The 25,331-nt window shown below is 34.8% G+C and overlaps 1 protein-coding gene across 4 annotated transcripts in view; it reads right to left on the reverse strand.

Moving 5' to 3' along the window:
* Positions 1-660: 660 nt before the first annotated feature.
* KIF2A (kinesin family member 2A) overlaps positions 661-25,331 on the reverse strand; it is a 78,377-nt gene continuing 53,706 nt past the window's right edge. For 2 of the 4 annotated variants that reach the window (XM_082725889.1, XM_082725888.1), the window contains exons 8-21: positions 23,792-23,846; positions 23,234-23,396; positions 20,230-20,320; positions 20,038-20,101; positions 19,137-19,228; positions 18,638-18,780; positions 18,061-18,265; positions 16,853-16,963; positions 15,757-15,824; positions 12,584-12,697; positions 11,556-11,706; positions 8,134-8,235; positions 4,573-4,708; positions 661-1,566 (exon numbers count right to left, since the gene is read on the reverse strand). In XM_082725889.1, the coding sequence (XP_082582015.1) occupies positions 1,481-1,566; positions 4,573-4,708; positions 8,134-8,235; positions 11,556-11,706; positions 12,584-12,697; positions 15,757-15,824; positions 16,853-16,963; positions 18,061-18,265; positions 18,638-18,780; positions 19,137-19,228; positions 20,038-20,101; positions 20,230-20,320; positions 23,234-23,396; positions 23,792-23,846 (1,581 nt within the window). In that variant the 3' untranslated portion in view covers positions 661-1,480. The remainder of the gene's footprint in view (positions 1,567-4,572; positions 4,709-8,133; positions 8,236-11,555; positions 11,707-12,583; positions 12,698-15,756; positions 15,825-16,852; positions 16,964-18,060; positions 18,266-18,637; positions 18,781-19,136; positions 19,229-20,037; positions 20,102-20,229; positions 20,321-23,233; positions 23,397-23,791; positions 23,847-25,331) is intronic. The other 2 variants (XM_082725891.1, XM_082725890.1) reach the window with 1 other exon arrangement.

Raw genomic sequence — 25,331 nt, forward strand, 5'->3', positions numbered from 1 at the left:
AATCTGGCTCATGTAACCCTCTATTCATAGCTTCCCTTTGCCTCAAATGAATGAGCAGTAGTTCCTTTGAGTAAATCAAAACAAGACATCCGTGGGAGATTTTTTTGTTATTAATCTACTCCTGGACTCTATCCTAGGAACTAAGGGAGAACTCCTAGAGAGATATATAAATCTTTTAACAAAATATATACATGAAAAGTGGCCAGTTTTCTTCCTTGGAGTAGCAATCTGTAAAAATAAGTGCCACCATTTAAAAAGCAGCATACCCTAATCGAATTTATTGGCGAGACTTTGGTGATTCTCACCAAGTAAGAATGAAACGTCACACATTAGGTAATGGATGGGCTTGGGTTCGATCTGCCTTTTAAGGCAAAGTCAACTCTCTTTCATCTTAATTCTTTCTCATGGGAGTTATGTACTGTCTACACTTGGCTTAAACTAACAGTTCTATTATGGACTACTTTCAGTGTACATGTAAATATTCATGCATCAGAAGCCAATTTCCTTTATCAGTACATTTAGAAGGTACATTTTGGGGTGCTAATGGACACTTTTAACTTAAGTAATGGTATTGGTAAGGATCAAATTGCACTATTAGTCCTGTTAATACCACACTGGAACACACACTGCATATATATGTATTACCCTAAGATAAAACTCTTTTCAGAATTTTGTTACTTTTTATTATACACCAACTAGTTTATATCTTAGTTCTTTACAAAGAAAATGCTAAGAAAATTATAACCACATTATATGGTTTTAAAATCATAATTCCAAATTTCTTTACATATAAGATGGAATGGTCCAGCAGCTATGTCCACTGTCACAGACTTTAGTTCCATTCAATGATATGGCACATCCTGCAAAATTAACTAGTCACACACAAAAAAATGTCTCAAATACAGTAAAAATGTACACACAATAAATGTAATTTACAATGACAATTAAGGAATGTAATTTATCTTGGCTGTGCTTCAGAAATTTAGGGTCAAAAGCCTTAGTCAAGGCACAAAGCAGAAAGAGGTGAGCACAGCTGCCTCTAGGAGGGGGCAAGGTATGTACAATCACTGATGAGGTATGCATGCACGCAAAGGATTTAAAACTGCTCAGTCTTGCTACGAAAATTGAACCAAGTTAAAAGGAAATGCTGTGGCTTCCCCCTACTATTCACCTCTGTATCAAGTCCACAACCTTACTTCATACAGAAAATGAAATTGGCAAGGATCTCCAAAAGTAAATCACTGTTTGGGTAAATGAAACAAAATGCTTCACTATTCCCAAATGTTGGTTGTGCCTCCTGGACTAGAAGCATTTTGTAGACAAAGGAGTGTTTCACAAAATTGAAATGTCATTCAGGTGAAGGGACAAGACATTTTCCACAGACACTTAAAATTTCAAACTTTCAAATGGCCCTTACAGCTGAACCATTGTATGTTACAGCAGTGTGGGTTCTGGGGATCCTTTAGCAGCAAATGCTGATTTAAAGGGCACGGGGTCTCTTCGGGTTGATTTGCTTGCTGGCCTGTTCTTCTTCTTGTAGAGCTGCACGAAAAGATTTCACTTTATCTTGGAAAAAAGAAAAGAACGAGAATAAGTACTGCGTTGCATGCAATACAGTATACAACTTCATGGGTCCTATCAAGTCGGCAGCCTTACTTCATAACATTAATGCAGGATTTTTCCTTTTGTTCTCTGTTGTCCAAAACTCAGAATTAAATAAAAACTCAACTAAAGCAAAAGTTCCATTATTTAAAGATTCATGAAAATAACCTTTTTTTTTTTTTTAAAAGATTTTATTAATTTATTTGACAGAGAGAAATCACAAGTAGATGGAGAGGCAGGCAGAGAGAGAGAGAGGGAAGCAGGCTCTCTGCTGAGCAGAGAGCCCGATGCGGGACTCGATCCCAGAACTCTGAGATCATGACCCGAGCCGAAGGCAGCAGCTTAACCCACTGAGCCACCCAGGCGCCCCGAAAATAACCTTTTTAAAAAAAGATTTTATTTATCTATTTTAGAGAGAGAGCACTCATGAGTAAGAGAGCACAAGTAGGGGGAATGGCTGAGGGAGCAAGAAGCAGAGGGAGGAGAAGACTCCCTGCTGGGCAGGAAGCCTGTTGTGGAACTCATCCCAGGACCCTGGGATCATGACCTGAGCTGACGGCAGACACTTAACCAACTGAGCGACCCAGGAGCCCGAATATAACTTTCTTCTTTATCTTCAACGGGTTTCTGTTCTGTTTGGCACACTACAGTGTTGAATTTTGGCTTATTTCAATTCCTTTTGGAGTGCAGACAGGCTATATACGTGTGTTAAATGTGTATGGTCCTGTCAAAAAAACATTGAGTCCCTGATATCAAGAGTCGGGGTGCCTGGGTGGCTCAGTGGGTTAAAGCCTCTGCCTTCGGCTCAGGTCATGATCCCAGGGTCCCCACAACTGGCTCTCTGTTCAGCAGGGAGCCTGCTTCCCCACGCCCCCTGGCTGCCTTTCTGCCTACTTGTGATCTCTGTTTGTCAAATAAATAAATAAAATCTTAAAAAAAAAAAAAAAAAGTCACATGCTCTACCAACCAAGCCAGCCAGGTGCCTCCAAATCTTACTAAACTATAAAGTAGATATTTCTTCCCTCGATATTAAGAAATTTCTATTCCCACTGCCTTTTTTTTTTTTTAAAGATTTTATTTATTTATTTGACAGAGAGCACAAGTAGGTAGAGAGGCAGGCAGAGAGAGAGGAGGAAGCAGGCTCCCCGCGGAGCAGAGAGCCCGATCCGGGGCTCGATCCCAGGACCCCGGGATCATGACCTGAGCTGAAGGCAGAGGCTTTAACCCACTGAGCCACCCAGGCGCCCCCCCCAATCCCTATTTTACCTTTTTAAGCATGAAATTTCAAAAGATGTTTGAATTTTAAAAAACAAATGTCATTTTGTCCTTATCAGGGATTGTAAAAGGGAATAGAGAAGGGGGATTATAGAATAATCTATTTCTTGGTCTTACAATTCCTACTATTATGTATTAATTCAGAGTCCCTTAAGAATATTACTAGGTAAATAAATTGAAAGAGGCAAGTAAAAGTCAGCTCTGAAGGTGAGAAATATCTCATCTCTTTTTATACCAGTGGTTCTTAACCATGGGTGATGTTCCTCCACTACCCCCCTGACATCTGATAATAATTAGACATTTTTGACTGTCACAACTGGGGTAGTGGATACTGTCATCTAGTCATCAAAGACCAAGGATCCTGGTAAGCAATGTACCATGCACAGGATGGCACCCTCAACAATTATCCAACTTAAAATTAATGGTGCAAAGGTTATGGCCTTTGGGAAAAAAGAAAGAGAATATCAGTTGGAATTTCAATTTCTTTCCCCTCTTTCGAAGAACAATGATATTTAAAAAATGAACTTCTGAAATTTAGAAAGGAACTTAAGGATCTCTGGATCTTGTATCTGTTAATATAAGATAAAAGCTCTCAAACATCTTATGTTAATACCAAAATTATCTCTGGATGGTAAAAAAATTTTTTTCCTAAAAAAATACAACAGCTAGACAGTAATTTCTTCAAAGTTATGGATACACTTAATAAAACCAAGTTGAATGCCACATATTACAAAGAAAAAATTATAATTCATTATGAGCTGTTCTATATGTAATACATACAGAAAGCTCTTTGTGAGTTCTGATAAGAAAAATGATCAAAACACTTTAATCAAGGCTTGAATAAGAAGAATATGAAAAACGAAAGTAAGTTTTAGAAACTCTACATTTGCACCAACAATTCTGAATTGGACAAATGGTCACTGCTGGTTCTTCATAGAATATGATTTCAAATACCCAATTTCACAAAGGACCTATGTTAAAAATTAGCCAGTCTGGTGTTAAGAACCAGCAATTTGATTCTGGTTTTACACTGCATTTCACGTACACATACAAAGATATCCATTCGCATACAACCGAAGAAAACTAATTTGCCAATGCCACAGAAACAAGTACATACGATAAACGTGTATATGAAGCTACGCAGACAAGATAATTAAAAAGTCAAGAACAGATGGCATGTAGGTCAGTCATATACATTCACAAAGTAGGAAGGAAAAAGGTCTTGAGTTGTTCAAGGTCTTGAAACCTTCCCCTTGATTTTTTAAGGCTACAAAGGACAGACATGACACAGATGCACAGAAAAGAGATGTAGACAGGAGGCTACAGAAGGGATGGCCCTGAAGAGACCCAACCTAAGCAAAATAATTCTGACAAGCACTGACCTATCAAACTAAAAATCTGAATGAGTGTACAAAACTTACAAATTTGTTAAAATCCATTTTCCCTCTTTAAACATAAGATGCTTTTATCTTTTCAAATGCTTAAAAGAAAAGATAACTAAAAAGCCCTTGAAAGAATACTCCATGTTTCTTTTTTATAAAAAAACAGAATGACTGGTCTGTCTTTATACCTCTGGAAATGTACTAAATGGTACCCATAATTTTTATTTAAGATATCCTCTTGCAATACGAAAATCCTGCCACCACTTACATACAAAGATGGAGATTTCAAGCACTAAAATGAAAAAGAAATTACCACGCAGCTCAGTTAAAATGTCTATTTTTTGCTCAAGAATAGCTTCAAGTTGAGTAGCATATGAATCTACATCATAGTCTACTTCTTCAGTCATCTCTAGAAGAGCCTTTTCATCTTCTAACCATCGGATAGATTCCTAAAAGGACAAAAATTCAACAATCCAATAAGCCTCTTTATAAGACAGAAACCAATTTACAAATTTCACATATGTTAAATATATTCAAGCATACCTCAGTTGGTATTCTCTAAAATTTTAATAAGTATAAACATCTTTATTTACATAGTAAAATTGAGAAATATTTCCTTAAATTCTAACACAAACACAAACACAAACACGAAAAGCCAAGCAAGGTGACTTGATTTTTCTACTTTTACTTTACCCTGGGTAAGGGTTTGGGGAGGGAGTGAATCAAACATGTATCAATCAGTGAGCACAATAATTCTCAAAACTTTAGTAGCTACCCCTAAAATTGGGGAAGAATGGTATAATAAAACTACTGAACAATTTACTGAGGTCTACGGTAGCCTAGAACTTGTAGAATCTACAAATTCTACTTGTAGAATCTACAAATCCATTTGGGGCCTCATAGTGGTTGGGTCAAGAGTTAACCCTAAATTCCAAACACTAGGTCTTCAAAATTATTGTAACCATAAGAGACCAACAGACAGTCAATTTTATTTTTTATTTTATTTTTTTTTTAATTTTTTTTTTTTTAAAGATTTTATTTATTTATTTGACAGACAGAGATCACATATAGGCAGAGAGGCAGGCAGAGAGAAAGGAGGAAGCAGGCTCCCCAATGAGCAGAGAGCCCGATGCGGGGCTCGATCCCAGGAACCTGAGATCATGACCTGAGCCGAAGGCAGAGGCTTTAACCCACTGAGCCACCCAGGCGCCCCCAGACACTCAATTTTAGAAGAGTCAAACAAATCACTAAATAGTAGCTACTGACTATTCATAGACACTTTAAAGGAAACTAATCATTCCTAATTGATTTTAGATAATGTGGAATTTATGTTTCATTTCCCAGCAAAGTCATGAATCATACAAATCATGAACAAGTTCATACCATAGTGAGTTAAAGAGGCTTTGGATATATAAATGGGCACTTTCTAGCTTTCAGTACAATTTAATAGCTAATTATAACTAGACGATACGTATTATCAGGCTGAATTTTAGCAACTTAGCTTTAGATACCTATTAGAAAACTATATGACAACTATATATATATATATATATATATAGTTTTCTATACCTATATATATATATCCATCTATGGGTATCAATTAAAACACATATACACATCCCAATATTTTTCTTTTTCTTTAGCTATCCATTTAATCTTTTAAAACAACACTCTATTTTGAGAAATGACAGATCACAGCACAGAGTAACAATAAACCGAATTATAAAAATACTGGATTGAAACTGAAAAATAATCACTTCTGCAAAAAACCAAGGAGCTTCTAGATTCCATCATAAAATGGCAGAGTTGGAAATGATAGTCTTTATATGATGCCTTGCTCCAAAAGCACAGAGACAATTTTCTTAAATTACAAGTGTCCTTTCCTGGTTTACTCTAAACACCTAGGCCTCTAAATAGATTACCAAAATAAGGGTTTGACTAAAACTTTTGTTCTTTTTTCTTTTTCTTTTTTTTTTTTTAAAGATTTTATTTATTTATTTGACAGAGAGAAATCACAAGTAGACGGAGAGGCAGGCAGAGAGAGAGAGGGAAGCAGGCTCCCCACTGAGCAGAGAGCCCGATGCGGGACTCGATCCCAGGACCCTGAGATCATGACCTGAGCCAAAGGCAGCGGCTTAACCCACTGAGCCACCCAGGCGCCCCTCTTTTTATTTTTTTAAGATATTACTTATCTGAGAGAGAAAGAAAGCGCAAGAGAGCTCCAGCATGCAAGGGGAGAGGGTCAGAGGGAGCAGAGTCCCCACCAAGCAGGAAGCCCAATGCAGACCTTGATCCTGGGACCCCAGGACCATGAATCAAACTGAAGGCAGTTGCCTAACCAACTGAGCCACCCAGGCACCCCTCTGCCTTTTTTCAAAGACTTTTTAAAAAAGATTTTAAAGGGAGTGGCAGGCAGCAAAGAAGCAGGCCCCCCACTGAGCAAGGAGCCTGCCTCAGGACTAGATCCCAGAACCCTGAGATTATGACCTGAGCCAAAGGCAGATGCTTAACCAACTGAGCCACCCAGGCGTCCCAGAACTGTAATAGTTTTGATGAGGGTACATCCTATTCTCAACTTATAAAATAAATAGTTCTGTTATATTTTTGAGCCTTTTTTTTTTTTAAAGATTGTATTTATTTACTTGACAGAGATCACAGTAACCAAAGAGGCAGGCAGTAAGTGAGAGAGAGAGAGAGAGAAAGAGAGAGAGAGAGAAGCAGGCTCCCCACTGAGCAGAGCCTGATGCAAGGCTCGATCCCAGAACCCCAGGATCATGACCTGAGCTGAAGGCAGAGGCTTTAATCTACTGAGACACCCAGGTGCCCCCATTTTTGAGCCTTTTATCCAGGTGTTTAAATGGCCTACAGCTGAGTTGTGTTAATATTTGTTTACAGGGACGCCTGGGTGGCTCAGTTGGTTAAGCAGCTGCCTTCGGCTCAGGTCATGATCCCAGTGTCTTGGGATCGAGTCCCACGTCGGGCTCCTTGCTCGGCTGGGAGCCTGCTTCTCCCTCTGCCTCTGCTGCCACTGTCTGCCTGTGCTTGTTTGCATGCGCTCTCTCCCTCCCTCTCTCTCTCTCTCTCTGGCAAATAAATAAATAAAATCTTTAAAAAAAAAATTTGTTTACAAATAAATATTTCTCAAACATCAGAGAAGGGACACAGGTCAACAGAAAGACTGATCTATTGTTCACCTTTTTCTCAAAACACATTTTTTTTTTTCAAAACATATTTATAGTCTCCATAATGATATCTAAAGGTTACCTTCACTTCCTCATAAGTATCATTCTCCAGGGTATTCTCTTGTTATAAAAGGGAGCAGGTGGGGGGAAGAAGGAAATCATATAGTAAATCGCACAGTACTTTTAATAGGCTGAATGGACAATGGGATGAATACGTTAGCAGTTACTGGGACAGGCAGGGATTTAACGATCCTCACACATCTGCCACTGTAGTAACCTTCCCTTTCCTAAAGCACTTTTCCTCCTTTATAAAGAAAGATACTTCCTCAACAGTTATGATAACCCTTAGAAGTTTTTCTTACTTACATCAAATAAACTGTCCTAACATGGAGAAAGAGGTGGTGGAGGGCAGAAGTTCAACCCTTTTCTAAAAATGGAGAACTAACTAAAGCAAACAGAGCAGGAGAAGAGTAGTAAATAAGCTAGGTCTTTTCACCATGGCACTAAAGAAACACTGTAACCACCATTCATTTTCTGTCCAAAATATCCCATACATATACTCAACACCCTACAAATACACATATACATACACAAAATAGTAAATTTTTAAAATTAGGTTAATATTCAAAGCATTATGAAAGTTCTTAATTTCCCTACAGAAATATTTGATGAAAGGTCCTGTCTTATTTTACCTGGAACACTGCCCTGTGATCTTCTACAACTTGTTCTTCCATTTCTACCATTTGTGAGACAGCTTCATGGAAAGTAAACAATTGGGGAGAAACTTCTTCTTCCTTAAGATGAACATAGTTTAAAAAGTTAGGACATAAAGTTTACTTTTTTTTTTTAAAGATATTTATTTATTTATTTATTTATTTGACAGAGAGAGAGAGAGAGAGAGAGATCACAAGTAGGCAGAGAGAGAGAGAGAGGAGGAAGCAGGCTCCCTGCAGAGCAGAAAGCCCAATGTGGGGCTCGATCCCAGGACCCTGAGATCATGACCTGAGCCGAAGGCAGCGGCTTTACCCACTGAGCCACCCAGGCGCCCCCTAAAGTTTACATTTTAAATGTTACATAAAAGTAGTTTTCTCATATCATTTATAAAAATGTCATTTAAAAAATGAGAAGTTTGCAAGATAAAGACTACTAAAAGATAATATAAAAGGCAAAGCCACAACTTCTTTTTATGGGTCATAAGTATCTGATGTAACACTCAGTAAGACAGCCCAAATTTAAGCCTATCAGTAAGGGGTAGTTTTCACTTAGCCCAGGTTTTACTGTAGAATTACCCTAAAAAAGCAATCTCTTTTGGAATAATGCAACTTTTCAAAAATATATTTATTATAAGCTAAAATATACTAAAATATTTCCTCAGTATTGTTTTATTTTGACTAACATTTGTATGTCTTAAATATCTTTTCACCAGAAAAGAGATTTCAAGATAATGTCTTCTATGACTGTGACTATCAAATTAAGTGTTCTGAAGGTCTCAACTCTTCCTAAATCTTAATTTCTGCTTTACACCATATGATGTGTTTGTCAGTTTTTATAGAAATCTTAATCGACAACTGATTTTACCTCATCAACAAAAACCCCACAGACATAAATACAACATATATAGTCCTATATCAAGTGAAAATTTCTCTAGGCTTGCTTTCTTTTTTGAGCTTCTTTCCCAACCCCAATGTCTTTAATGATTTATTTCCTCAAAATGTGGCTTTAGTGATGAGGTTTACTTAAAATTGTTTTATAAAATGGGAGTTAAAAAAGGGACTTTTTCAAACAAGATACACAATTCTAAATGTATGTACAAATTTTGGTTAAATAGTATCAGAAGACATTTGACTTCAATCAGTATGCTACAGTCTGTAAAACTTGATTATATATAATCAAGTTGGTCAAAGAACTTTTTATCTTCTCTTTGGGAAACAAATATCTGTTTTTATTAAGACATGCAGGCATACAATATATCATACGATAAACACACTCAACCAACTTTATTCATTATATCTGCCCACCTCCCTGTCAAGCCTAGAATGCCCTCTTTCTTTTGCATTAAGATACTTTGCAAGTTCCTATCGCTTCCATGCAGTCTACTTAGAATACTTTTTTTGTCTATACAACTACTTCTGGAATGCTAATGCTCTTTATTATCTTCTACTTTGTGTACTTAGGTTGGTTTTATCTGTAGGACATGTCTTAGTCCCTATCCCGTTTTAATTTACCTTGTTAAGACCTTAATACAACAGTAAGAAAAGGTACACAGGCACCAGTAAACTCAACTAAAAAGCTAAGACTGAACCACTTCAAGATAGTTCCAGGAGGTAGAAAAGTTCAAGGAACGCCACATACTCTCAAATATGGAGAAGACTGCAAGAACTCATGATGTTATACTTCAAGCCTCTGGATCAGTCCTACCTAACCTCTCCAAATTAAAGTCCTACAAAGACTCAACCAGGCAGACAGAAAAATAAAATGGAAAAGATCTATTACAGAGAGGGCCCACCTTGTTTTCATTTTCCAAATCCTTAAGAGGCACTATACCTAGGTACAGTACATGGTTGTTTCAAGAATGCAAAAAGCGGGGCACCTGGGTGGCTCAGTGGTTTGGGCTGCTGCCTTCGGCTCGGGTCATGATCTCAGGGTCGTGGGATCGAGCCCCGCATCGGGCTCTCTGCTCCGCAGGAAGCCTGCTTCCCTCTCTCTCTCTGCCTGCCTCTCTGCCTACTTGTGATCTCTGTCTGTCAAATAAATAAATAAAATCTTAAAAAAAAAAAAGAATGCAAAAAGCAACTATACCTAACTTTTGGAGACAGGAGATAGGAATATCATTTTCAGGCCAGGATCTCATTGTCAGTTTTTTATTTTCCATGGTTCAGAGTTTAGAACTCTTATTTTAAGCTAGGAACCCCAAGTTCCCTCACTTTTTGGAAAAGCAGTTAAAAAATAGAGATAATTACGGTGTCTACTACATAGAGCTGTGAGCATTACATCAGATAATAAGTAAAATGCATAGCTAATATAAGTTATGTAGTAAGCAACTAATATATGCTACCTTTTATCATGAAAATACTACTGTTAAGATTCTTAAAAGAATATATAAAACTATGTAGGTTGTATTTCTAAAAAGGAATTATAAAATCTTTTACATCTCACAGAAAGGAATCCCCTCAATATGTTAAAGTAATCATACGAAAACATGTATTGTTTGTGCTTTTTTTTGTTACTTCTTTATACCTCTTTGTCCTTATACAACAGGTACACTATTTTTTTTTTAATTTTTTGAGTAACTAGGAATCAAACTGTTAAATTATGAAATGTCACTAGCCATTTCAAACATACAGAGTACTACCATACTTAACAAATGTTAGCATTTTGCCATGTTTGATTTTTGATAGAGTTCATGCATTCCTTTTATATGCATGAGTCCATAGTTAATTGTTTTTAACCTATATGTATGATATGTTGTATATGTAATTCTTTTTTTTTTATTTTAAACATTTTATTTATTTATTTGACAGACAGAGATCACAAGCAGGCAGAGAGGCAGGCAGAGAGAGAGAGGAGGAAGCAGGCTCCCCGCCAAGCAGAGGAGGAAGCAGGCTCCCCGCCAAGCAGAGAGCCTGATGCGGGGACTCGATCCCAGGTCCCTGAGATCATGACCTGAGCCGAAGGCAGCGGCCCAACCCACTGAGCCACCCAGGCGCCCCTGTATACGTAATTCTTAAAGTTGCTTTTTCCCTATATTACTTTCAATACCACCAAAGTTTAATACTGATAGAAAATCTGAGAGGGGGTTAAAAAAAAAAAAAAAAAAGGAGAAGAAGAAGAAGTTTAGATCAGGGTCAGCAAACATTTTAAAGGGGCAGACAGTACCTATTTTGGGCTTGTGAGTCATACAGTTTTTGTCATTGCTTTTATCCAAGAAAGCAGCCAGACAAGTTGTAAATGAAGCATGGCCATAATTCAGTAAAACTTTATGCATAAAAACAGATGGCTGGCCCATAGACCGGAGTCGGCTGACCCCTGATGCAGATGGTAGTTTTCAATCATTAAGTTCTGCTACTGATGAAATGAACTAAAATCAGGTCATTGGAACTATATTGTCACTCACGTTTTGTTCACAAAGAAGTTTCAGATCATCTCTCTGAGGGGAACTCCCCACACCCCACTGTGCCTCTAAGTCATCAATTTGATTTGGTGGGTGGTGCATTATTGGACGGACATCACCAGCAGCAGTTGGATCCACAGTCAATTCTTTCACCCTATTAATACATAAGAGGTACCTAAAATTAACAAAGACACATGCAGAGGATCAAGAAACTACCATCCTATTCAATTAACATATTAAGACTGATGATGTCAGCTTTCCAGATCAAGTTTATCTGAAATCTGTGTAAAGACTAAAGGGATATTCGGCTGATGAACTTTCAGAATTTAGTGAGGTAACTTTACAATTATTTCAGAGATCATTATTGTGCATAATGACAATTAGCAAAGTATGTAGATTCAGTATTTCAAAGTAAAAACAAACAGTTTTTGCAATTATATAAACAGAAAAATGCTAACAATAGCACTTAGACCAATAAACAGATTATTGCCAAAATCAGAGAACTTAATATACTTTGTAGATTTTTAGTTGTTATAATGCTTTATTAAAATAGCCACATTTGAAATAATCATAATTCTAATGTATAAAGATTATGCTATAAAGTTCTATCAATTAAAAAATGTTTACCTATTATACTTCAATTTACACAGTGGGAGGATACATGTTCTAAATCAAAGGATCTTTGTCATTTCCTCGCAGACAAGGAAATTTGTAAGAACATACAGAGTAACGGTAAACTTCTCATTTTAAACAAGACAGTTTACCTTTCAACCATAAATATGCAAAGATGACATCATCCTTAAAATTATGAGGGGCAGCAGGAAGCCTGAATTCTAAATCAACATTTTAAAGCAAATAAATTAGTAAAGTACACAAAAATGAAGATCATGCAGTACAATCATCACCTGCCAAATGAAATGAAAATGAAAAATAAAATGGCTCAGAACTGAAGTATAAATGAAATATTCATATGTAACACAATTCAAAAGAAACTATGAAAATAAACATCTTATGCATAGAAGGAAGTAGACCTGGTAATCGAAGGAGAAAAGTCGTCATACTCATAAGAAGGAGAGAGATCAGGGCGACTGCCACTACCCTGTGAGAAGGGAATGTCTGATGGACTAATTCCAAACTCCTTTACTCTGCAGCACCAAAACAGCAACAAATTAAGAGAAAATGCTCTTGTAAAGACAGCAATGCACATTTCAAGTTTTTATTTTGTATTCAGCTTAATTTGTTTAAAAAAAGATATCAACATTGTTGCGACTTACTGTATATAGAGTACTTTAAAAATAATTTTAAGAAGTTTCTGAATTTTTCTGATCTACTGATACCTTTTTGTCCGTAGTCCTTCCTTTCTGGTATACTTTCCCCTTTCCTCATGATACCTCCTAAAAGTTTAACCAGACCATCACCTAAATTTTAAATGGCCCTTCTTTAACTACATGACTATTGATCAAATTCCCTTGTATAGTCAATACTGCAAATATTTTATTAGTATCAATGACCCCTCAATATTCTTGCAGACTTTTAAAAGAGAACATAAGAGTATGAAGTCTTTATGGCATCCACTGTTCGTAATGAATTAACTTCTCTCCTATGTGTCTAGAATGGTTCCATCCTTGGTACAAAATGAGAAAGCAGTTCCTCAAATAGTTTTCTGTGTTTGGTTCAGATGAAGAACCCGGTTAAGGAAAGCCTCTTTAGCAATGGAATTTAAATTGCTTTTGGCAATATCTCCTTTATATATAACCAAATTATGGTTTTTCTGACACCTCTTTGTGATTCTGTACGTTCCTTTTGGAGCCATCCCATTTCATAACAGTAAGCAGTATTTATCATGTATTTCCTACATGTTAGGTATTAGTGTATATTTTAGGCATTATATTATATAAATCTTAAAACAATCCTGTGATATTATTTTTATCACTTTACAGATGAGAAATCGGTTCAGAGCAATAAAGTATCTTACCCAAGTTCATTCAATAAGAATAAGTGAGGTTCAAACCTAGCTATGAGTATAAACACTACGTTATTAAACATCCAATATACTAAGCATGTTTTTCTCATTACTTCTTTTAGATTTAATATGAACGAAATTACTATTTTGTTGGGTCACAGATAGTCATACAGATCAAACTAATAATTTCATGTAGATCAAACTAATTTATTTCTTCTACTTACAGTCCTTCTTTGACCTATTGGTAATGTCTGCTGTCAAGGGTTCAATACTGGATTCAGTTACACTTCATCCTTTAGAGTCACTTTGAAAAGCTTATTTACCATACAGACTGACAAAATCTAAATTTCTAACAATGACGTGATTCTTTTTATTCCCAACTCCATTTAGGATTCTGTCAGAATCTTCTAATTTAGATAAGCAATCCATCCCTAATAGGCTAATATTTTCCTCTATTCCAAGGGCTTCTGTCTAACTCAAACGCTAAACATTATATGCAGGAATTATATTCCTCAAATGAGCTATCAGGGAAGGTTGAAAATCTTTATTTCTACAAGTTTGCAAAGAAAAGACAGAATTATTTGTCCCAGGCAGATAAATTACTTGATAATAAATTAAACATTTACTTGGACCTAAATGAACAAGAGGAATAGCCAGATAGAGTATGTTCGCATTAGGTAGATTGTTTTGCAGTTAGAAGTCTGAAGACATGGAGGGGTTTTGTTTTAATTCTATAATATGGCAATATTCTGCTATACTAAGCTGTTGCTCCTCTGTCCCATGTACAATTGGAAGTAAGAGAAGCACTTTAATGGCTAAAAACCCCACATACCAAAAATGTTCATTATAAAAATGAATTAAAAGTACTAGAAATGTTTGCAGCTCAGAGCCCAAAATTCTAAGTTTAAAAAGTATTAAATTTAGAAATAAAGTTCCATTATATTTATAAAGAAGTTATTTTAATGTCTTTTTGCAAAATGTCAAAGGCTTATACTTTCCAATAGTTTTTACTATCATTAAAAAAATCTCTTCAGTTGAAACAAAAATCAAGTCACAACAGAAAAAAAGAGTATGACCCCACTTATGGAAAGTTCAAATACAGCTACCTATGTTGTTCAGGGATACATTCATAGGTGCCAAAACTGTTTTTAAAAAGAGAGAAAAAGAAAACCAAGAAAAGTATGCCACAGAAGTCAAGATAACATCTACCTTGGGGTAGAGATTAATGGATTTGGACATTATTCTGGATTTGTCATCAGGAGGGGACATATGGGGAGCTTTCTAGAGAGGCATTCTATTTCCCAATCTGATGACAGAATTTATACTGTATAAATATTTATTAGATTATTCACTTAATGTTTTCAGTACTTCTCTGTATACATATATGTATTCCCTGTTTTAAGAAAAAAGATTAAAAATAAAATTTCCATAGCAATTAAACAGGACAAATACTGTATTCAGTAAAATTAAGGGAATGTCCACAATAGAAATGGAATACAAAGAGAACTGATAGCTAACAATGAGAATCATAAATGCAGTATGTGATAAGAGAAATTTAAAACTACAAAGTCATTACTTCAAAACGAGCAACAGGAATGATTTTTAGAACAAATATAAATCTGTCTATCACAATCTGAAGTTCCAAAGGCACTTCATGACTCTAAGGAATAAATTATTTTAAGTCTATAATATTTTTTGTCCTTTATTTATAATAACATCACTATCCATTAAATTATCTAACACTAGCGACAATGAGTAGTAAAATGTAACTCATACAGAAAAACAGAAAAAAAAGTGCTATCATTACTTATTCAAACCCTAGATTTCCCACATATGGCATTTAGTATTATCAAAAATAATTTTTAGCATATAGATAAAACAATTTAAGAAATACAGATTGGTCCCCTTATACTCATTTAGACTTTCCTATTAAGAAAAATTTACATGATTTAAATGTAGTAAAAAAATATGAAATATAACTTGGTGAAACAGAAAAATGTAATCATGTTCTAGGATAGAAAGACCAATTCTACTAAAGATCTAAATCTCTTTCCAAATTATGCAACACATTTCCATTTATTTTCAGAACTTGACCAAATGACTCTACATATCATCTTAATAACATGCAAAACATTTTTTAAATTAGAAAAAAATAATAAAAGTTACCCTATCAGATATTAAGTCAAAGTAACCACTGCTCTACTCCCCTCAAATTTCAAACCGAATAACTATTTTGCATACCTATTTGCATATCTTAATGTATTAAGAGTATTTTCACAGGATGCCATTCCAGGAGAGATTGTGGCAATCTGAAGGAGAAGATGCAAAGGTAAAGAAAATGTTATAAATGATGAAGATAGTCTTAACAACATATTGTTCATTAAGATCTAATCTTAAAATGGTCATTTAAAATAAACATTTGTGGTATCTAAACTCCAAGATAATTTGTAATATTACACCCACAATCAGATAATAATTGTAAGCCACATAAAATATAAACAACTCTCTGAAAGCACCAGAAAATGATTTAAATCGGACAGAAAATGGAGGGAAGAGCACTGAGAGTTTCCACAACCCCATCCCCACCCAATACAATAATTTTTTTGTTTAAGGGCAAGCCCCACTGCTGTCACACAGGGCAACTGAAACTTCACTAAAAAACAGGAATTTCACTGGTTAAACTAAAGGACAGAATCTGAAGGTAGCAACTAAAGCAGCTAAAAAGTGAGGTTTGTTCCAGAAGAGAGATAATCATGTAGGGAGGTAATCATGACAACCAAAAATTGTACATATAAACCACCCGAATCTCTCGCTGACACCTGAACCGGGCATACGTAAGGCTTACTCCAAGTAACAGCTGAGTCTAAAAGAACAGTTTTCAATTTTATCTGCTGTCCAAAGCAGGGAAGACCAGAGTTTGAAATAGGTTAAGTGCACTTCTTGCTAAAACAACAACAATCAATAATCTTTAGAACATAAGAGAATTCAGAGTGTCTAAGTATTTATTCATAATAAAAATTATATAACCAAAAAAATTATATAAACCAATTTTACTAGACATACGAAGAAAAAGAAAAGCGTGCACCATACTCAAGGAGAATAAAAATCAATGAAGACCAACCTCAAGAAGACTCAGATGTTAGAAATAGTAGAATGCATTATAAATGCAATATAATCCTCTCTTATCGGGCTGGAAGGGACCATATCTTAAGTACCATTGTATCTCTCACAATAGAAGGATTTAAATGACTGTTATTAATGTGCATTATAATCTTTCCATAGATATTGAGTTATTCACTTTTCAGGGTTAAAACAAAACAAACAAACATAAACTTACCATGCAGGTACGAGAATTTTCACCTATGAATGAATCTCTTAACACCTGAGTGAGCTTACTTGCTCTGAAAGGAGTATGAGGTTTATTTCTACCTAAGGCTCTGATGCACTCCTGAAAATTAAGAAAGCAAGTTTCACAGATTAGGCTCCTTATAACAAGTAATCTTATCTAACATATTTAAAAGACATTTTATTATAACCCTAACATTTAAGATCTGATCAACTCTGGAAATCCTACTAACAAGTTTAGAGCATAGTAAAGATGGTTACATAAAGCTAATTCAAGAAAATGAAATTAAAAACAGTAACAACAACAAAGTACTTATTAAAGATTCTTCTAGGACTCTAACTAGAATTTAGAACTAACAGATAGAAGGATAAAAAGCTAAACTTTGAAACTGGAATGACAAAAGAAAAAACACAGAATGTTTTCTTGTAACCTTGCCAATCCTTCCTTTCCTTTTTTTTTTTTAAGATTTTATTTATTTATTTGACAGATAGAGATCACAAGTAGGCAAAGAGGCAGGCAGAGAGGAAGCAGGCTCCCTGCTGAGCAGAGAGCCCACGTGGACCCTGGGATCATGACCTGAGCTGAAGGCAGCAGCTTTAACCCACTGAGCCACACAGGTGCCCTCCTTTTTTTTTTTTTTCTCCTTAACATTTTTTAAAAGATTTTTTTTCCCCAAAAAGATTTTATTTATTTATTTAACAGAGCGAGAGAGGGAACACAAGCAGGGGCGGGGAATGAGAGGGAGAAGTAGGTTTCCCGCGGAGTAGGGAGCCAAATGCAGGGCTTGATCCCAGGACCCCGGGATCATGACCTGAGCTGAAGGCAGATGCTTAACCAAATGAGCCACCCAGGCGCCCCTGATCCTTCTTTTTCTATTCAAGGAAGGGATAGAATATTGTCCTCCTAACTTTCTGAAAGCCATTCCACATTTTTCTAAGACAGTATTTCTTAGCTGAGTTTTGAGATTCCTTATCTTCCCCTATGATAATTATAGCTAGTTAAAGCCCTATAGAATCTTAGATCTTTACACATGAGTATGTGTAAAGAAAATTCCTGGGTATATTATAAATCAACAATTGTAAATATAAACAAACCTCTCTTCCTTACTAAATGCTACATTTGCTATGATTTGTAGCTACTCTAAACAAAATTAGTGTCAAAAGCAAAAGATCTTTCACAATTAAATACATGTTATTTACCTTGAGTGCTAAAAGGCTTTTATTAATTTCAGCACCTTCAAGCCTGGTTTGCCTGTCTGCACTGGAAGTATCAGCTCCTCGTTCATTTCCAGCCAAATCAATGAGAGAAAATTTGCCATGTAGTTTTCCTTTCCTTCTAAGAATAATCTGAAACACTGCATGGCTCCGAGATGAATGTGCATTTGCAGATGTTTGACCGGATGTTCTACAACAATGTGATTAAGGTTATTTTAGATACCAAAAATACGTCAGTTTTTTATATTGTAAACCACAGTATTCCATCAAAGAAACCTTCAAAAAACCATCCAGTTTTCATCATTTAAATACAAAAGAGACAATCTGATTTAAAACACTTCAACATACCAGATTCATACACTTTAATCTGGCACACTTTGAGTATATTTGTAGTATGATTATCAATATAGTAGATATCACTCAGTAACATAATGGTAGAAGTTTATATGAACAAATTTGTACTATGAAAATGCATTAAGTAATACCTCTGTTTTGTTTAAATACCCAAATTATCTAAAACTGATCAAGAAATTAAGTTTCTCTTACTTAAAATGAAATTTACCTGCAACTGTTGCCTATGTCAATGAGTTTCAGTACATCTTCAACACATTTGACCTCCCGTTCCTGTAATCCCACCACTTGAACCTGTTGTTTTCCATCTTCTAGTACTCTTAATTTTGTTTTCCTATTTAGCAAGTCAAACACCTATTTAAAAAAAAAAAAATTGGAAAACTAGCTTTAAAGAAAAAGACTCCGTTCTATAAAAATGAATCAGAGTCCAAAAATTATTTCAGAAAATTAGAATAACTTGAATAATAATGCTCAATATTGAAGTTGAGACTTTCAAAGGGAATTTCCTAAAATCTCAACAAAATGCTAACATAATAGTCTAACACATATAAAAATATGTGGTGGAAATGGTTGCACAACATGTAGTTAATGCCAGTGAACATATATACAAAAAAATGGGTTAAGTTTTAAATTTCATGTTATAAATATATTAAACCAAAATTTAACATCCTCCCCAAAAAATCAGTTTGTTTTTTTAAGTTTCCACTTACCTTTCCACTATAAATTTCAAAAAAGGTTGCATACACTTGAAGTTCTAACTTCTTATAGTTTGGCTTCTTTAACATTAAAAAGACATCCCGAGCTGTCAAGAATTCCATGTGGAGAAAATGTGTTAAGATGTTACAAATACTATCTTTTTTTTTTTTTTTTAAGATTTTATTCATTTTATTTGAGAGAGAGAGAGGGAGCAAGAAAGAGAACATGAACAGGGGACAACGGCAGAAGGGGTGGGAGAAGCAAATTCCCTGCTGAGCAGGGAGCCTGACACAGGGCTCCATCCCAGCACCCTGGGATCACAACATGAACAAATGCTTCACTGACCGAGCCACCCAGGCACCCTACAAATACTATCTTTAAAAAGCAATTCAAATTTTCTCTATTTAGAGGAATCAATTAATCTTTACTTAGAATGACAGCATCAATTAAAAAAATGAAGCCTAAAGTAAACACTAATTTTATAAATAAATAGTAATAGTTTTTTAACACTTAAATATAGATGTCACTCTCATATTCAATAAAAGAATGCTATTTATTCATATGAATAACATAAAATTATAGGTGGTCATAGCAAGGTTATTCCCGTAACCATACCAGACAGAAGCTTTTCATACATTACCTATTCGACAACAAATACTATTAAGTTTCAACAAATACTATGCTCCAATAATATGTCAGATTAAAATAATACAAATAAAATCAAGATTCCTGTTCCAAAAGCTAATTTTCACAATTCTTTTCAAGCAGTCTGACAACCTAAAACTGACATAATATACACCAAGTTTAACTTTATGGTTATCCTGAAAGTCCTGAACGATGTTTCCAAGTTTTATTTCAAAGCCACCTAAGCAATATTAAAAAATATTACAAATGATATGCAAAAAAGATAGTTACCTGCTAATGCATAAATTCCTTTAGAACAATCTTGATTCTTTCCTGAAAAGTCACCTCCCATAGTCTACATGTTAAAAAACAAATAATAATAGACATTATTCAGGAATAAATCTTAAGAATTTAGGTCTTAGAATTAAGCCATAAGGAAAATAAACAAGCTGCATAGGACGATGTAATTAATGAATTACTTACATGAGTTTTTCCACTTCCAGTCTGCCCATAAGCAAAGCACGTAGCCATCCCCCTTTCAAATATAGTTTCCACTAGTGGTCTAGCTGTAAACCTTAAAAATAAAATGCACTAGTCAGAATGTGCCATCAATATTTAAATTAAGTAAATAAAATACTAAGTCTTATTAATAAAAGTCATACCAATTTTTTTTTAAGGTTTTATTTATTTGACACAAAAACAGAGAGTACAGGTAGGCAGAGTAGCAGGCAGAGGGAAAAGGGAGAAGCAGGCTCTCTGCCAAGCAAGGAGCCCGATGCGGGGCTCAATCCCAGGAACCTGGGATCATGAACTGAGCTGAAGGCAGCTGCTTAACCAACTGAGCCAGCTAGGCGCTCCCATACCAATATTTTTAATAAATCAGTGGGCTCAACTGTCAAACTACAGTCTGCAGTCTGACAGTTGAGCCCACTGATTTGTTACAGTTTTTAAATAACCTTATCCTAAAATTGCTTACAGCTCTTTAAAGCATAATTTCAAGTAATTCCATAATAAACGATGGTCACAATGGGCCCCCCCAAAATAAAGAGAAAAAGAAAAAGACAGTAACTGAGCTAAGACATGTGTATATAAAAGACAATATTAAAGTTTTAAAAATAACAACAAAAAAATGTAATACTAGGCAAGACAAGTAAGGTTTCTACAGTGAAAACCAACAAAACCAACCAAACATACAAAAACCCACACCACCAGGATTAAAAGTTTTAACAGAAATCAAATCAAAAGAGTGAAAATCTCAAGAGAGAAAAAAAACAAAAACAACTATAAAAACATTATCTTAAGGCCATCTACCCAAGTAGAAAAGTGACAGGATTTCCTTGAATGCAGCTAAGTAAATACAAATTATACATATAATGGGGGCGCCTGATTGGCTCAGTGGGTTAAAGCCTCTGCCTTTGGCTCAGGTCATGATTCCAGGGTCCTGGGATCGAGCCCTGCATCAGGCTCTCTGCTCAGCAGGGAGCCTGCTTCCTCCTCTCTCTCTGCCTGCCTCTCTGCCTACTTGTGATCTCTCTCTGTCAAATAAATAAATAAAATCTTAAAAAAAAAAATTATACATGTAAGACACCAGAGTTGACAGTCACAGTTTAGGAGAAGGATGCAAAAATATGGTTTCGAATTATTTTTCAAACCTGTTATTGTAATCACAGCTAGAGTTAAAATTATAGAAATACTTCCTTGAGCAGAGCTCTAGAAAGTGTAATGGGAAACAAATCTTTTTTCATATTGGCTTCAAAATAATGTATGTGGGGCACCTGGGTGGCTCAGTGGGTTAAGCCTCTGCCTTCTGCTCAGGTCATGATCTCGGGGTCCTGGAATCGAGCCCCACATTGGGCTTTCTGCTACGTAGGGAGCCTGCTTCCCCCCGTCTCTCTGCCTGCCTACTTGTGCGCTCTGTGTCAAATAAAAATAAAAAACCTTTAAAACAAAAAATGTATGTGGAACACTTTATACAGTTCTGCTGAATTTTTTTTTTTTTTTTTTTTAAGGAACAACTGAAAAAGGTACAGAACAGAAGGAGCAGGAAACAGTGGTCAAACAGTTTGACCAAGGAAACAGTGGTCAAACAGAAGTAGTAAATGAGGGTGCATGGGTGGCTCAGTTGGTTGGGCAACTGCCTTCGGCTCAGGTCATGATCCTAGAGTCCCAGGATCGAGTCCCACATCAGGCTCCCAGCTCCACAGGGAATCTGCTTCTCCCTCTGACCTTCTCCCCTCTCATGCTCTTTCTTACTCTCTCTCTCAAATAAATAAATAAAATCTTAAAAAAAACAATTGTAATGAATGAGTCTACAGAGTGATTAGACAAAAAAAGGCCTAACTTGCATACCCTCAAAGGTAAATAAAGGGGATAGCATCAATACTGGTAAAATTAAGAAGCATATATATATAAGGTAAAACTGAATGTTTATTAAATCTAGCATATTCAGAGAAACATACCTTATAATTATAAAGTCAAACAGACATATTTTATGAAGCAGGAGAGGAAGAAGAAAAGGAAGTGGTGGGGGAAGAGGACTCTCTTCTCCGGTAAAAATACACAATTTATATTAATAGTTCCCTTTTAAAACAAATTCTTCATAATACCATTTAGCATTCACATATTCTTTAATTTTCCCCTCCTTTTTTATAACTGAACTCCCAGTTTACTGGCTTAAGTCCAATGGAGTTGATCTAAAAAATATCTCATTAATAAGACTTCAATTCTCAGGACTCTTATTATCCATTTAATTTTCTGTTCTCCAGCCATATTTATAAAATGAAAAGTCAATGAAAAAGCATTCAAGTAATTGCCAAGACAGTTCTATATAGATTGAAATAGCACTGCTGTTAAAACTGACTTGTTATAATTAGAAGGCAATGTTTATAAACTTTGTATGAAAATCTACATTTAGCATACAACTCTGGGGTATCAATGTGTTAAACTTATAATTTTGAGTTGTTTATAAGTTGAATATTTCATGTATTACAACAATTCCAATGCTTAAAGATGATAAAAATTAGGCAAATGCAAGTAGGTTTACAGACATGTGGTAACATGTGAAATAAAGATTTAGAAAAGTTAAGGAGTGATATATAACAAATATTCCAAATTTCTTTACTAATAGAGACTAAAAAGCAAAAAGTAAAAGTCCCCTCTAATCAGATCACATTGCTAGAACTACAGAAAATGCCTACATTTTCCAGAAATTTCCTATGCATATATAAATATATATCTAATGTATGGGATATATAATATACAGTGCATGAGATACATATTAGTAATAAAAACTATGATCTGAGGGGAGAATTAAAGGGAACAAGTAGTAATACTGATTATTGTGTTTATGACATAACTTTTGTTTAAACTCAGAATAAAAGAGCATATTGTACTTTTGGAGAGATATGCCAAGATCAACACAAGGTTCAGGGTAGTGATAAATACACAGTAAAAGAACAAAATTGTTATTTAAAACAAGTTTACCTACCTGTAAACCATTTCATTAGGAGCTGAGTCATCAAAGGCATAATCAAAACGAAATGTTTGGTTTTCTAGGTACCTTGTTAAATCTACTTTTTGTTTTGGTTCATGTACCATCACAACATCTTTACTAGGGATTGTGATTACATCAAGATCTTTCATTTGAGTTTCTAAAAGAATAAATGAAAATCAATGCCCAGTAATTTTCATAGCATTTGGATGTAATAAATAATTTTTCAAAAGTGATAAAAATTTTAATAGAAGTATTAATTTTTATAAATATAAATATCTCATAAATATGCCATTCAAGAAGACATACTTGAACAACCAAGTAAAAAAATTATCAAAATTTCTGTAAAGCAAGAATCAGAAATGCCAATGATTCATAGAGCAATAACAAATCAACAGATCTAACAAAGAAATCTGCATAATGATTATGTAACAAATAAAATGATTTATATTTTATAAATATAAAATTCCAAACCAATTTAATTTCTGCTATCATTAAAATAAATACCAACTGGACAAAATCAACCTCTTATTAAGAATTCAAAAAGCATCATACCTTTTTTATTGAGTGGTCGTTTTCTTACACAAACGCATATTCTGTGTTCATCAATCTAGAAATAAAGTATTTTATTTCAATATTTATTGTGTTATATGAAAACTGAAAAGCCAATTGTGCAATATTTCCTACAGAGATTTTAGAAATTTATGCATATCATAAATAGGATAAATAAGCTTAAAAATCAAATTAGTATGTATGAATTTTAATAGTTCAAAGACAATGATTTCTAAAATTCTGAGCGTAACTGAAAATTACTCATTTTATTATTTGGTAAATAATTAGGAAATAACTTTGTAGAGGGCACTACTGTTCCTATTAACAGCATAAGGTTCACATTAAGAAGCTGCCTTACTTCCATATATACTGCACGTAACATAAGCAAAATTTCCTACCAAGTGGTATACTGTGAGGTTGATTAAAGGGAAAGGTATTGACAAAGATAACTAATACCAAGAAATGCGATTCTCAGATTATTAGTGAGCAAAATAACTCCCAACAATTTTATAATAGCCAATTCTTACACATAAATATTTTTCATAAAATTTATTCTCTCAATACTTCCCTTTTAATAACAAATATATAACATAGGGATTGGCAAAGTATGGTCTGCAGACCTAATCCAGCCCACTATTGCTTTTATGAAGTTTTACCGAGACAGCTGTACTCATTTGTTCACATACCGTCTATGGCTGCTTTGATAGTACAAAGGCAAAACTGAGTAGTTGTGATGAAGACCATATGGCTCACAAAGCCAAAAATATTTACTATTAGGGCCTTTTAAGAAAAAGTTTGCCAATTACTGTCCTAAAGTATGAATTCAGATGTAGTAGATTAAACACAGGTAGGGATAAGCAAGGACTAAAATATATACAAAAGTGTTATGAACAACAACTCTTTGAAATCCTAAATAATACTTTGGCTTGACACAAATGTATTTTATGTACCCAGGGTATTCTGTATATGCGAGGTCAGATATTATTTTTCTTAAGTATCAATTACTCACAAACTATTTCCTGTCCAAAAAATTCTCCTTCTTCAAGAGGAAAGTAGCTGAGTAATAGGAAAGCAGAATACTTTTCAAGCACTAGATTTCTGGTCTAGTATGGTCCTCAACAACCACTAAAAGCAAGACTAACATTTATTTTAAAATATCAAATTAACTAATAGTAAATTTGTATGATAGTGGCATCTATAGGCCAAATCAAAGAGGAAATAGGCTTGGAACTGGGATAAAATTTTCAATGATGGTCAGAAAGAAGAATGGGTCTTCTGACATCATTCCTTAAACTGTTGTTCTGCTCTACCAAGGATAGAGTCTTTGCTTTGAAAAGAACATCTCCGTGGGAAGCATGTCTGATTAATCAAATTATGGGAGATAAGCATAAGTGTGAATGATTTCTTGATATTCACCTTAAAACATGAGGAATATACACCCATAAAGAAAGAAACTATACAGCTAAGTCCAGTAGTAAGTGGGCACTGAACATTTTTTTTAATAGCATAAAAAAATTCCAGAATAATAGTTTACAAAGTATCT

This window comes from Mustela nivalis (assembly GCF_964662115.1).
Source record: "Mustela nivalis genome assembly, chromosome: 3".
Classification (NCBI taxonomy): Eukaryota; Metazoa; Chordata; class Mammalia; order Carnivora; family Mustelidae; genus Mustela; species Mustela nivalis.